This window comes from Sarcophilus harrisii, chromosome 1 (assembly GCF_902635505.1).
Source record: "Sarcophilus harrisii chromosome 1, mSarHar1.11, whole genome shotgun sequence".
Classification (NCBI taxonomy): Eukaryota; Metazoa; Chordata; class Mammalia; order Dasyuromorphia; family Dasyuridae; genus Sarcophilus; species Sarcophilus harrisii.
In genome coordinates, this window is record NC_045426.1 from 84,607,902 (window position 1) to 84,623,440 (window position 15,539).

At 41.1% G+C, this 15,539-nt stretch overlaps 1 protein-coding gene across 2 annotated transcripts in view; it reads right to left on the bottom strand.

Moving 5' to 3' along the window:
- The window catches only part of BSN (bassoon presynaptic cytomatrix protein), a 117,074-nt gene that overhangs the window by 57,677 nt on the left and 43,858 nt on the right, over nucleotides 1-15,539 (bottom strand). For both annotated transcript variants that reach the window (XM_031959159.1, XM_031959166.1), the window contains exon 2: nucleotides 1,094-2,236. In XM_031959159.1, coding sequence (XP_031815019.1) covers nucleotides 1,094-2,236 — 1,143 coding nt within the window. The remainder of the gene's footprint in view (nucleotides 1-1,093; nucleotides 2,237-15,539) is intronic.

The following is a 15,539-nucleotide window of genomic DNA, read 5'->3' on the forward strand; positions in this document are numbered from 1 at the left end:
ACAAAGGCAAAGTCTAGGTCCTTAATGGAAAAAACTCAAAGCTCAGTCTGCCCCACCCAAACCAGCCCAGAATACAGATGAGTATTTTAACTAAGAACACTGGGGTTAGCCTTTCTAGTATTTGCTAGCATGGAAGAAGGGGAGGCAAAGAGCCTGAACCCCTTGTCAGGATGAGAAGGCAGGCAGAGGACTTTTCCTTAAGACGCCAGGCACCCTGAAGGCCATGAAACAATCATTTTTCCACCCAGTGATCCTTCCTTATCTACTGATTATATGAGTTGGAAGTTATCTTAAAGATATCTCATCTAAACTGTCTCCCCTCATCTTCTCTACTCATTTGCTATTACAGAAAATGTCATTAGTGGACTGAGGAAAGAGTTAAAGAAATAATATATTTAGGAAATGATTCAATTCAATTCTACAAATATTTACTCAGATTCTATTATGTACAAGACACTGTACCAGGCACTTTGATATCTTTTGACCTGCATAAAATGTTTTTAATTTCTGCTTTACTTACTCTCAGACTGAAAAAATTCTGATTTTTTTTTTTCAGAGAAAATGAAATCTTCTCAGATATATTTCCTTGGTATTCCTGTTTTTAATGCTACAGAATGACATGGGATAAAAAAAAATGGATGCCTTGGTTTTCCCTTTTCATTGGAGTAACCAGATCCAGCCACATCTAGGCTTGAAAAGGTTTTAGCTTTAAAAGGCCATGCGATCACCCCGGTTTGTCCCATTGTCCCTTGAGGATGTCACCTCTACATCCACACCCTCTATCATTGATCTTACAAGTTAGCAGTTTAGGCCCTTTGGCGCCTTCTCCCTCCAGTCTCTGTCATGAGTAGCCCTTGTTAATCAATAAACAGACTGTGGTCAGAGCCGGCACACCAGCTGATCTTTCCCAGACACGGTTTGTAGGGCAGCCTCTGGTGGGGTGGTTCCTAAATTCTCCTTCTCTTAAAGGCCGACTAGGACAAGGGATACACTGGGGAAAGTCCAGGGACCCGGGCTGGTTTTCATTTCCTACTGGCTTGGCCCAAACCTGGACGGATGCCAATTCCCCTTGGGTGCTTGATTTATTTCTTACCTCCACTAAATGAGGAGTTGGGTTGAAGCCACACAGGTTGCACACCCGCAGCTTGCAGGTGGTACATGTGTTGTAATTGGAGGGCTCCCGGGAGCCCACGTTGAGTTCGGCCTGGCACAGTGGGCAGGTGACCTTTTCCTTCGGCACTTCCTTTGGCTTGGGGACAGCCTTAGGAGTAGTCTGATGTTCTGCCTTACTTTGCTTTGGACTGGCTGCCCCTGCTGGTCGACCAAGAGCCCCAGGTCCTGACCCGGGTTCGGATTTTGGCCCAGAAACAGGGCCAGGGCCAGGACCAGCTTTAGGTCCAGTCCCAGCCCCGGGGCGAGGCCCAGTGCCAGCTCTTGGCCCAGCTCTAGGGCCAGCACCAGGCCCAACTCCAGATCCTGGCCCAGCCCCGGGGCCAGGACCAGCGCCAGCCCCAGGTGCTGACCCAGGTCCCCGTCCAGCCCCAGTTCCAGGTGCTGGCCCAGGTCCCCGTCCAGCCCCAGTTCCAGGTGCAGATGCAGGTCCTGTTCCTGATGGCTTGGGCCCTGCTTCCTTACTGGCATCACTGAAGACAATCTTGGGGGGCCCTTTGCTAGGAGATGGCTGGCCTTGTGGACCGGCCTCTGGCTGGACAGACATAAGTGTACTGGCCTGGGTCAGCAGAGAAGCGCCAAAGCCAAAAAGCTTCCCAGTGAGTCCCTCTTGGGCTTGCTCTTGAGCCCCAGACCCAGGGGTTGGAGTTGCTCCCTTGGCTGGAGAGGGATGGGTATGAGGGGAAACCCTCCCTGAATCCTGAGGCACAGCGGGTCTGGCCTGGCTTTGGCTCTGGGCTTCCCGCTGCCCTGGTACCACAGGACTTCTGGGCACTTCAGCCTGCCGGACACCAGGCCCTTGCTGGAGCCCAGGCTGTGTTGTTCCAGGGATTTTTTCTGGCTCAGGCTTCCGCTGTACCTGTGCTGGGGGCTGGGGCTGGGGCTGGGGCTGGGGCTGGGGCTGGGGATGGGGATGGGGCTGGGGCTGGGACTGTTTGGCTGGGGAGTGAGCAGGAGAAAGGGAAGGTGAGTACAGCTGCTGCTGGCTTTTGGAACGAGGCGCGGTGGTCATGTCCATCCCCAAAGCTCTCTGCATCTGGCAATTCAGACACAACCATTCTTTCACCTGGAAGAGAGAGAACAATAGCACAGTCAACCCTATGAAAAGATCTTACCAGCCTGGCAAGGTGGTTTGAACCTGCTTGCTACATATCACAAGGGGGTCAACAGGATGTAGGGGAGGCGACAGGACGTGTGGTGTGCACATGTGTGCTCCCACTCAACAATACAAATGACAGAGTCTTCACACCTTGATGTGAATCCAGTGCCCACTGGGAAAGCTAACTGTCTTCTTCCCTCCCACCAAAACCCAAAGGAACAGATTTCTCAAATCACAATGGAATGTTTCCTCCACTCACTTCCTATTTTGATGCCCCAGGATGTGCAGGAAGTGGTCCTGAGTTCTCCAAAATTGTGCTAAAGAAAAAAAAAGGAAGCTTTGGCTGGTTGCTAAGGAGGCTCTGAGAATGAGCCCAGCAACCTGTCACCTGAGGAGCAGCTTTAAGGTACAGAAAAGCTTACCCTCAATGCTTGATCAGCAAGGGATGGCATTTTCAGCCATAGCATCTCATACTGAAATAAAATTTTGTTGAACTGAATCCAATGAAGAATTGTCCAGTAAGAGTGGAAATCTGTGTTTGTGAAGGAAGTAATTTCTGTAATGAGATGATCATGGATGCCTTTGAAATATTGAAGAAATGGATTATTTAACTTCAAACCACCTGGATAAGCCAGTAGAAATCCATTCTACTTCCATCTGCCCTCCTGTGAGATCTAAGCTAGCCTAGCAGACCCCAGAGTCTTCTAGTACTTCACTGATCTGGAGGTAGAAGAGAGCTTACAAAGAGTCTCGATTTTGTTTTACTCCTTTATTTTAGAGAGGAGGAAAATGAAGGCCTGAGAGGGGAAGGGACTCGACCAAAATCACAGAGGGACTAAGGAGAGCCTGGCCTGATGATTCCAAAGACAGTACCCTCTTCACTGTATCACCCTAACTTTCTGGGGACACAGCCACCCTTGGGCCCAGTCACCATTCCCTTCTGTGTGTGGGAGTGCCTCCTACCATTCATTCCCTCTACAGACAAAAAAAGGAGGAAGCCTTTTCTGGCTTCTTCTGCTCTTTTCAATTGCTAAAATTAAAACCAGTATCCACCTCCTGGAGAAGAGAGCTTATCAGCAGTAACCCACCTTCCTTTCCTTTTAACTGTCAATGGTTGCTTCCATCCCTGCCCCACACAGTTAAAGGAACACTTTCAATAAGGGCACGACACAATTGCCGGCTGGCGGAAAGAAGCAGAAGAGAAAAAATAGCTCTAAGAGACAAGTTGGTCTAGGGAAGGGCTGATTAGCCGCCTTTCCCCAACTAGGGCATTTTCCAAATTTGCCAGAGTGGACTGTTTCCCACATCTATTTTTACCTCCCCATTCAATTGCACATCATCAGGTTCCCAAGCACACCCCAAATCATTGCCTCATCCCTTCCTGCCTGCCTTTGCTAGCAAGGTATCTGTCAGTATCCTTATCCCCTAAAACTCTTCTTCCGTTCTCGCCTGCCCCTACTTGGTTCTTACTAGGGCATCGATTCAATTTAGACAATGCTCTTCTGTACCCAAGGTAAAAATGGCTTAGCAGCATTACCTGCTTCAGGAAGAGGATGCTGCCCTCCCCTAACACAACTCTCCACCCCTCAAAGCATCCCTAAGGGGGCAAGAGCATTGTTGTAGCTCATTATTTCAGTCGTGTTCAACTTTTTGTGACCCTATTTGGTTTTTTTTTTTTTTTTTTTTTTTTTTGGGCAAAGCTATAGCAATGGTTTGCCATTTCCTTCTCCAATTCATTTTGCAGATGAACAAATTGGGGCAAACAAGATTAAGTGACTTGCCCAGGCTCACAGTTAGTCACTATCTGAGGCTGGATTTGAATTTGAATCAATCTTCCTGATTCCAAGTCCAGTTCTCTATCCACTGCATCATTTAGTTGCCCTAGGAAGGGTAAGATGCATGAAAAGGTGAGAACCAGGTTGTAGGAATGTAGATTTTGAGATGGAAAAGGTTTTAGAGGTCACTGAATCCAATGCTTTCATTTGAGGGGCTATGAAAAAATTTGAGGGATGGCAGATGGGATGTCAATCTTTTTTCAAATCTTTCTTTTATTTATTTGTTTATTTTATATCATTCTTTCAGACTGGTTGCCTGGTTTCTTTGGCTTCAGATTGTGCTCATCCTCTTTGTTTCTCTGTCTCTGTCTGTCTTTGTCTCTCTCTGTCTCTGTCTCTTAGATTCTCGTGTGTGTGTGTGTGTGTGTGTGTGTGTGTGTGTGTCTAGGGAGAGATTAGATCCTAGAGAACTTGACCTTCCTAGGCCCTTCCCTGTGTCCTCACCAACATTTGTTCATTCATTCAACAGACTTCATAACCACAGACTTCTGATGGCTGACCTCTTCTGGACTTCTCTCCACCAAGTAAATTATTTGACAGGTCTTCTGACCTGCTTTTAGGTACAAATGCCCTTCCCATTCTCTCCATCGAGCCAGGCACCTCCCTAGACCTTAGTGTAGCCTTGTCTCCTTCCTGAGCCTTCCATAACCTCTTTTTGGGTCAGTGGGCCCAAATCTGTCACATCATCCTCATGATGATCTCAACAGAGTTGTCACTGAGTACCACCTCTGTCTACATTCCCATGGTAAAGTTAAGAGGCAGAAAGGGGGCACAACTGCAAATTGTCATGAGATCTGGCCCGAGGCAGAGGAAAACTTGATTCAGGACCTCAAAAACAATGTAAACAACAAAAACGATTGCCAAGCTCAAAACCAATTATGATACTAAATATATGCAAGGGGATATTTTGAGACTCAATGACATTTTCCCATCAAATTCATTGGAGTTTTTTCTTTATAGTTAGATAGCTCAACATTTAAAAAAAACCACTCAAAAAAAATTTTGAGCCCTGAATCAACCTTTTCTGAGCACAGGTCTCTCCAACAACTTGCAGGATAACTAGTTTTGGTCTCTGGGCCCTATTCCAAAGAGATTCATGTATTCCTTATGTTTTTCCAGGAAAAAACATTTTATTTACTCCCATCAAATGAGGGGCTGCTTAAGGAAAAGGATCATGATTCTGTAAAAAGATGAAAGAGAGAGGGACTTTATCATCTCAATGAGAGCTGAGCAACGACTCAAGAAGAGATGGCCAAGAGTACATTAATAAATTAGCAATGAAGTCTGCCAAAGACCAAGCTTCTCAAGCTTTCCATACTCTTCCTCCAACATCACAGTTCATCCTGGGTTTTCTGAAGGTCCTATATATATAATATTAAATATTTATATTTTAATATGGCAGAGTCATATGATCCTATCTTGAGACATGAGAGGGATTTTGACCTGTGTCAATGGAGAGAAATGACTGCACTGGTGAAATCAAAGATCCTTAAATTATGACAGCATTCTTCTGTCCACTTATTATGGCTTTCACTAGTTTGACCATTTCAGGAGCCCGTTAAGACACTGGTGTTTGCCAGGAAAGAGGGCCATATTGTTCCTACCTTGGGAAAAGATTTAGTCAGTGACCACAAGAGCTTAAAGGGTCCTGGCCAGCACCCCCTCTTCTCTGGAATGTGTCACAGAAATCTTACCCAAAATAGAAACTCCCAAAGAAATGACTGAAATATACCTAAGTGACTCAGAGCCCAGATGGATCCAGCTATTTCCTGCCTCTCTCCAAACTAAGATAGAGAGTCTTAAACAACTCCCCCTGTTTGCCTTCCCACCCCCACCTACAGGCATCCAAAGATTACTTGTTGAGGGGGAGAGAGAGGGATGTTAGAAGTCAGTCCCTTTTCTTGGGACAGATAGCATCCTGTGGATCTCAGCTCAGTCCATATTTCTGATAAAGCAATCCTTTCCCTGTGCCAGGATGGATGCTGATTGAAAAGAGAGATAGCTGTTGCAAAAGTGCCTTCCTGTATTTGGTTTTAAAAGAAAAAGCATATATCACTCATTCATTCAGGCATTCATTTCATTCAATCAATATTTATCAAAGGGGTCAGCAAGATGGCATTGTGGATTGGGCATCAGCCCTGGAGTCAGGAGGACCTGACAGGACCAAGGACTGGACATTTGCTCTGCCTCTTTTTCACTCAACACTGGCCACCAATCCAGGAAAAAAATATCTGCTTCCCACTTCCCATCACTTCCCTGTCCTCAGGGAGTTGGTCTAAACCGGTGAAATTCCATTAGAAATGGGGCTTTTAAAGTGTATATAAAGATCTCTGCTGGCCAGACAATGATTTGGAAAACTACACATCAACATTATCTATGTTCTATTGCATTTTTACTTATTTTGCTAAATATTTTCCAATTACATTTTAATCTAGTTCTTGCTGCTGGCCTTGTGTGAAACATGTCTGATACTTCTGATCTAGATGGCACCAGGGCAATTGTTGGTAGAGATCTGAGCTGCCTTGGCTAGGTGTAAAATATCCTGAATGTTTCTCTATAACCAGCCTGGACTTCCATCAATCTTTTCTTGGCCATGAGGCATGTCCATAGATTATTTTGTTGCCTTTTTCCTGATCCATTTTTTCCTGAAATTTATGATCAAATCAATTGTGACAGTCAACTCCCATGTGGCTCCATTGATTATTCCTGTGATCCTGAATTGGTAGGCTGATTAGGACAAAGTTCCCTTCCCTGGTCACTACTCCCTGATCCCTCACACTCATCCAGATCAGCTTCATTTCTTTGGTATCTCTATCCCACTCTTCCCTACTTTTCTATTGTATCCTCTGAAATTCTTGTTCTATTGTTAAAAAAAAAAAAAACTGCCCCCTTCATATCAAACCTGTTCTCTAGTCCCAGAAATTAATTTATACATATTTTTTATGTAAGTATATGTGTTCAAGTTATTTTTTTCTCAATAGAATGTAAACTTCTTGTGGGCAGGGACTACTTAGTTTTGTCTTAGTATAATGTCTGGTACATGTAGGAACTTAAGAAATAACTACTGCATTAAATTGAATTCAATTAAAATTCCTTTAGTCACATTTCTTTCTTTACATCCCTAAAATTATTCGCTGTCTCTCATCTCTAAGGCAAAGTTTGGATATCATCTGTCCTATGAGCAACTCCATCCAAAATCAGGTCAAATTTACAATATCGCAGCATCTCAGAGATAATCTGAATCTCACACGGGAATAAGAATTCCCTATTCAAAACCCCAACACAGACCCTAGAGCAGAGGTCCTTAACCAGGTGTCTGTGAATGAAAAATTTTTTGTCATACTTTTCTTCTGTTTCTGTGGAGCCAAATGTCACCATCACCGAGGGGAGGGGACACATTGCTCTCTTGTGCATCCCATCTAAAACCGATTGCCATATTGCCTAGCAGCCAACCACTGGTCCACTAACTCAAGTATGATTGTTACATAAGGAGAGAGATCTCTCATTGAGTGCCCTATCAGGCTAGATATAGCATCTCTTTGGGGTATTTATTTATGGATCTTTACAATCCTCTAAATCTTCTCCTGATTCCCCATCGTCCAATGGCAGGGGGAAAAGGCAGGTGTAGTATATATCCTTACATTAAAGCCTTGAGGTAAAAACAGAATTTCAGAATTAGAAGGCATCTCGGGTATCATATTCAACATATGTCAGAAGTAGAAATCCCCTTATTATATACATATAATTTTTATTATATGGGAGACCAGCAATGTGAAGGAAATGAGAGATTAAGTAAGACTGGCTTCCCTTCAGTACCTCAAAAACAGCAAAAAAAAAAAAACCCCAAAAAACAAAAAAAAAAAACCATGCTAAATACAAGGAAAAAATAAGAAGAACCTTATAAAAATAAATTATCTTGTAGGAAAGGTAAAAGACTGATTAAAGTACCAAGCCCCTCCTCCCCCAAAAAAAGGTTCTAATACAATGATGAACCAACAAAACAAAAAATTGGAGGAGAGGAACAGACAAAGAGTTTTTGAGTGGTGACAATTTCTATCTGGGACTGGGGGAAGAGTTCTGAAAATCCATTGGTAATAATCAAAAAAAGAAAAAACTTTGGAATTGTGCCCAGTGTTGATAGGAGAACACTGTGGGTAAAAGTCTAGGTAAAAACTAAGATTAGATTGATACTAGTAAAATCAGGTGGATTATACCCCCCCTTTACTATAATAAGATGCAATTGACCAAAACAAAACCAAGCAAATAAAATCCCAAATACTAAAATAAGTAACTATAAACATGAATGTCAATTAGATTACACTCTCTTATAGAAAGCAACATATAATTGGTGGGACTTTGAGTTGGGTCAATCTTCTTGGGAAGCAATATGTAATTCTACAAGAAGGATTACAGAAAAGCTAATATCCTTTGAGCCAGCTATTCTACTATTAGGTTTTTACCCAAAAGATTTTATCAATAATTGTTTACAAAAAAACTCCATTATTTATAATTGGGAAATAACAAACAAAACAAAATGCTATAAGCAAACTATGTGCCCAAGGATTGAGGAACAGTTGAATTAGTTATAGCATATAAATATGATGGTATATTATTGGGTCATAAGAAATGATAAAAATTGCACATTTAAAGAAAGATGGGATGGTATTCATTCATAGGTTGTTATATTGCTGGGAGACATAAAACACAAGAATCTCCAAAGGACATGTAGTATGAACAGGCCATACCATAGAATGATAAGGAACTTCAAAGAAGAACAGGAATAAAAGATTTCATCAGAGTAATGCAAAAAAGATCCATGAGGGAAGAGTCAAGTTTCAGATGGTAAGTTTGAGTGCTCCACTGGCATCTTCTCAAGTAGTGAAAGGAAGGAAGGACCCTAGCAGAAGAAGAGGTTCCCTTAGTGAAAATTTTGTGGGGACATGGATAAAAATCACACAGTTCAAATTTACATGGATGAGCTGTCATATGCGTCAGCAGAAGGAACATCTAACCTGGGCACTTTGAATATGGGAAGGCTTATATGAAGTTGGTACAGAATGAAAAAAAAACAGTCAGAAAAAACAAACTCTATACCGATTACAATAATGGAATTGCAACAAAATCCAGATTAAATTTGTTGGGTGACTTTGTTACTACCTAGTTAAATAGAGTAAGTAGAATGTCTTTTGAAATTCTATAAATAAGTGAAATGTACAGTTAAGAAGACAGTCACAATCAACTTTCCATATTGTTTAGTTTGGCTTGTATTTTTCTCTTTTGTTATTCTAAGTGTCTAAGATTGGATTCAAACTCAAAGATGAATCTTCCTGACTTCAGATCCAGCACTCTATCTATCCACTGTGTTACTTCGCCATCCATCTTTTGTTATTATTTATATATTTAAGTACTTACTGGTAAGTACATGGAGGTTAAAAGTTATTAATTTATTTTTTTAAGATAAAAGAGGAGAGCCTAATATACATCATAATGATTTTAATGATAGCTAGCCTTTATATTACATCTACTATGTGCCAGGTGGCAGCTGGGTAGTGCCATAGTGCCCAAAGTGCCAGGCCTGGAATCAGAAGATATGTCCTGGATTCAAATCTTTACTTGCTTATAGCAGTGTGACCCTAGGTAAGGCACTTAATCTTAACCCTGTTTATCTCAGTTTCCTCATCTGTAAAATGAGCTGGAAAAGGAAATGGCAAACCACTCTGGTACCTTTTTCAAGAAAACCCCAAATGGGGTCACAGAGAGTCAGGGATGACTGGGGGGGAAAAAACAACCACATGATTTAACAAATGTGTCAGGCCCTATATTAAATGCTCTACAAATATTATAATAACCCTTCAAGGCAGGTGTCATTATCACCCTCCTTTTACATATTTGCCCAAGGTCACCCATTAATAAGTGTCCAAGGCTGCATCTGAACTCAGGTCTTCCTGACTCCAGGCCTAGTTGCTCTGCTTCCTGTGAAGCTCCCTAATAAGGCAGCCCACTCCATTTTTGGACAGCTCTGACAGTTGGGAAGTTTTCCCTTATATGTACCTGAGATTTGCTTCTTGGCAACTGCCACCCATTGTTGCTCATTCTGCTCTTCAGGGCCAAGATGAGCACATCTAGTTCTTCCTAAACATGAAAGCTTTTCAAATACTTAAAGATAGTTATCATGTTCTATCCCTTAGCCCTGCTTTTCACCCTGAAATTAGAAAGCAGACAACAGGGAACACTACCAGACACTGCAGGGATGAACGTCACCCAGTGATTATAAAGAATAAGACAACTCTGCCTCCTAAGTGACTCCAAAGCCCTACTTACCTTTTCAAATCACAGCATCCTACCCATCAAGTGGGTATGACTCTTTCCCTTCGCTTCTCTGGTCTTTCAGAAGGCAGAGTTCTTCCTTCCTAAAACACTAATTTTTTAGCCTTCGAGCAGAGGCCATAAATATCCCTGAGGTCACAAAGACAGGCTTTTGGTACAGGGATATGCTGGAGACAGTTGCGACAAGCTTACCAGAGCCAACTGTTAAATTTTTGGTGTGAATATTTGCTCCTTAGAAATCAGAGAATTCTGGATCTTGTTTGGCTCGATCTTGTTTGGCTGGTTTTAAGAAACTGACGTAGGAAATGTTAATGATGTCAATTAAATTTAAAAAATGTATCCTGTGCATGTTTTTAAACAAAGTCAGTTGCTAAACATTTACCTAGCACATCCCTAGATAAGGCCACCAAAAGAAAAGTACAGATCTAGGATTTATTCTTAGGGCTTTCCTCCTCCATGTGGGGAAAACCTTGTCAAACCTACACCTGCTGCTAATTCAATTAACTTCAACAAGCATTTACAAAGCATCGACTCTTGGCCAGGCCTTGTGTTAGGTTCTGGGAATACAAAGACAAAAATGAAAGTAGTCCCTGTCTTGATGGAGCTTACATCTAATGGGGAAAAACAACATGCACACAGACAACTAAAGACATAAGATTTTGGTATTTAGAGAGGCAGCATGAATAGAGAGCTGGCTCTGATAATGGCCTTATTTCCTAAATATATAGGAAATGGAGCCAAATTTATAAAAATAAGAGTCATTCTCCAGTTGATAAATGGTCATAAGTTATGATCAGGCAGTTTTCAAAAGTCGCACAAAAAATACTCTAAAGTACTATTAGAAAAATGCAAATTAAAATAACTCTGAGGTATTACTTCATACCTATAAGATTGGCTAATAGGACAGAAAATGAAAAAGACAAATGTTGGCGGCATTGTGGAAAAATAGAACATAAACGCACCGTTAGTGGAGTTGTGAATCGATTCTGGAGAACAAGTTGGAACTGTGTTCAAAGGGCTATAAAACCATGTTTACACAGCCTTTAACCCAGCAATATGGCTACTAGGTCTACATCCCAAAAAGATCAAAAAAGAAAGACAAGGACCTTTTTGTACAAGGGCAATTATAGCAGCTCTGGTTGTGGTGGCAAATAATTGGAAATTGAGGGGATGCCCATCAATCAGAGAATAACTAAAAAAAATTGTGGCATAAGATTGTGATGGAATACTATTGTGTTATAAGAAATGGGACAGGGTAAGAAGTAGCTTCAGAAAAACCTAGGAAGACTTGTATGAAGTGGTGCAAAAGGAAGTGAGCAAAACCAGAACATTGTACACAATAAGAATATTATAATAATGATCAACTATGAAAGACTTAGATAATTATGATCAAGACAATGATCTAAGACAATTCTAAAAGAAAGTGAAAAATGCTATCCACTTCCAGAGAGAGAAAACTGAGTTCTAAGTGCAGATTGAAGCATACTTTTTAAATTTTCTTTATGTTTCTTGCTTTTTCTTTATGTATTTATTTTTTGCAACATGGCTAATATGGAGATATGTTTGCATGACTTCACAAGTACAATTAGTATCAGTTTTTCTTTTCAATGGCTAGAAGGGTAGGAGGGAGAGAAAAAGAATCTGGAACTCAAAAAAATTTTAATTAATATTAAATATAAATATATATATTTAAAACAGAGAGCTGGTCTCAAAGTCAAGAAGGCCTGAATTCAAGCCCTACTTCCGAAGTATAATGGCTGTGTAACCCTGGGTAAACCATTTAGTCTCAGTGTCCCAGGTAAGTTCTTAAAACTATAAGTTAAAAAATCCAAAAGATATAAAAAGTACATACAAAGTTATTGGCAGCAGGAAGGGACTGCTAACATTTGATAATATCAAGAAAACTTTTGTGCAGGAAATGATACTTGAGTGAGCCTTGGATAAGGAAGAAGAGCAAGGCGCCAGGCAAGGAGGCCAATCCTCACAAAGGCACGTAGAGACTGAAAATGAAATATTGTGTGTGAAGAACTGCAAGTTGACTAGTCTGTCTGGGATCATAAAGTCAATTAATCAATAAACATTCCAGTCAGTCAACATTTATTAAGTACTTTCTATGTGCTTAGTGTTAAGTGCTGGGGATATGAAGGAAGGCAAAAGAGTTCCTGCTCTCAAAGTATTCATGGTAAACAGGGGAGAGATTATGCAAATAACTATGTACAAAGAGATGTATGATAAATTGGAACTCATCAATAGAAGGAAGACTCTAGAATTAAGGGGAATGAAAGATGTAATGTGAGATCAATAAAGGAATTCAGGCTGGAGCTAGATTATGAAGAGTTTTCAGTGAAAAAGAGAAGAGTTTGCACTTCATCCTGGGAAGCCACTGAAGCTTTTTGAGCAAAGGAGTGATAAGGTCAAACTAGAGTTTTCAGAATCTAAATTTGGCTACTTTGTTAAGGATGCAGAGAGAAGGGGAGATAAAGGAAGTGACAATAAGTAGGAGACTACTGCAATAATCTAGTTGTGAGGGGATGAGGGTTTATTCAGCGTGGTGGCCCTGTGAGTAATGGGAGATGGGAGACAGGTAATGGAAGTAAAGCCCACCTGACTTGTCAACTGCTCGGATGGAGAAGGGTAAAGGAGAAGATAATTCTGAGGCTGGAAACCTAGGGGACTGAAAGGGTGACGGTCTGCTCTCAATAGGAAATTCAGATGGAAGGAGCAATATTCACCTTCTAGCCATAAATAGATTCTAGAAGGAGAAAGGCAAAAAAGGGAAAAGGGTGAAAAGGTTGTTCTGGTATATATATTTTCCTACTCACTCAAACTGTTGGCTGGGAAAGCAAATGCTTACTTAGCAAATGAAAAAACTGAACCATAAGGGCTAAGCTATTCAAAATGAAATATTTCGCCCTGGAGAGCTCTTCTCAGTGACACACTGACGCCTGATTCCCTTAATTAAAAGGCTGAATGGGAATTGTGTACCTTTGCCTTCCTTCCCACAATCTCCAGGACATCTTTCAAATGAGCTAGATGATGTAGTAGTAACTTACCATGGATTTCTCTTAGAATGGAAGGTAGAAAAGGAGTTTATTCAACAATTCAACAAATAGTAATTAAACAATGGCTTTGTTCAAGATACTATGTTGGGTAGCCAGGTGGGCCAGTGGACTGAGTCAAGAAAACTCATCTTCCCACATTCAAATTCAGTCTCGGACACTTAATAGCTGTGTGACCTTGGGCAAGCCTACCTGCCTCAGTTTCCTTGTTTGTAAAATGAGCTAGAGAAGGAAGTGGCAACTTACTCCATTATCTTTGCCAAGCAAATCCCAAATGGGTAAAACTGAACAATAACAAATAGCAAGGAAAAACTAAAATTATTCATAAAGAGTTTACATTCTAGTGGGGGTGGGGGTGGGGGTGGGGAAAGTATAATATGTACACAAATTAAATAATAACAACAACAACAAACTACTCATTTGAAGGGGAAGAGTACATTAGCAACAGGAGAAATCAAGAAAGGCTTCTTAGGCAAGATGGCTTGTGAGTTGGGCCTTGAGGGCAAATTGGAATTCTTTTCTTTTCTTTCTTTCTGCAATTGGGATTAAGTGACTTATCCAGAGTCACACAGCTAGTAAATATTAAGTATCTGAAACTGAGTTTGAACTCAGGTCCTCCTGACTCCAGGGTCAGTGCTCTATCCATTGCACCATTTCTTAATGATGAGAAAAAGGAGGATATTGTAGGCATGAGACATAGCTGTATAAACACAAGCAGAAGCTACATAATACAGATTCACAGTTTCATGTACTATTCTGTGCTATTTGAAAAAACTAATTTTATTTGATGCGTGTTAAACTCATTTTTTTTAAATTTAAAAAATCCAAACAGAAGCAGAAGATGGGAGAGTTGACTTTGGGGAACAGTGATCCGGAAGTTGGGCTGGAAAATGAAGCTTTGATCAAAGAAACTAACAAGATACAGATACAGAAAAGTCCAGTTCAAGATAGGTAGCTAATATTTCAAATAGCTTATTTCTAAAGCCAGGGATATAGTGTGATGCAGGCTTATTGAACATCTTTGGGGAAGATGCTGATGCTATTGGATCCCCTCAAAAGTCAAAAGGACTGTCCCTTGGCAATAACAAGACAATGTGGGTCTGTCACAGATACCCTAGTTGGGAAGGCTTACATTCATTCTGGGGGTGTGTGTGTCACTAACCAACGAAGGCTCAAAGAAAGCTTCCTGAAAGACACATCATTTGAGATGGACTTTAAAGGACGAGCAGAAATTCAACAGCAGAAGAATGAGGCCATGCTGGGCACAGTGAACCGCCTGAGTGAAGATGTGGAAGAAAGCTAACAAATTGTGTGTTAGAGGAAAAAGAGTAGTCCAGTTTGGCTGAAGAATAGAGAATATGGAAGGGAGTATGAGATTAAGCTGGAAAGAAAGTGCAACACTCAAGTTCAATCCCAGCTCTGACAGATACTAGCTTTGTGACTTTGGGCAAATAAATTTTCTTTTCTGGACTTCAGTTTCTTCCTCTGTAAAATGAGGGGGCTGAACTGGATGATCTCTAAAGTCCCTTTTTCAGAGCCAGAGACAATGCATTAAGATTACTCAGATCATCAGAGATCCTGAGCCTTAGGGCAGAGATATTGGAAGACTTTCACTAATTGGGACACAAAGAACAGAAGTCAAGTTTGGAATATCTTCTGGAAGTATCTCATCTCTCACTGGAGATGGCTTCTGAGTATGAGTTCATATATGGTCCTGGGAATTCAACCACCATATGTGTATTAAGCCATATACTCAGTCAGAACTTTTCCTAGCTCCCCAGTGTTTGAAGGAACCTACTGAGGAAATCAATGTCACTGACATCACACTAGGTGGTCAAAGCACCTTTGTTGTGGGAATCCCTAACAAACTGGTTCTTGCCCCCAATTTTGCGACAAGTAAACTCCCCATTCTTTTTTTTTAATTGAACCTTTTTATTTTCAAAACATATGCAAGGATAATTTTTCACCACTGACATTTGCAAAATCTTGTTAAACTCCCTATTCTTTGTGACAGTTTTCATCTGTCCTTTCCCCTTCCTATCTCTATTC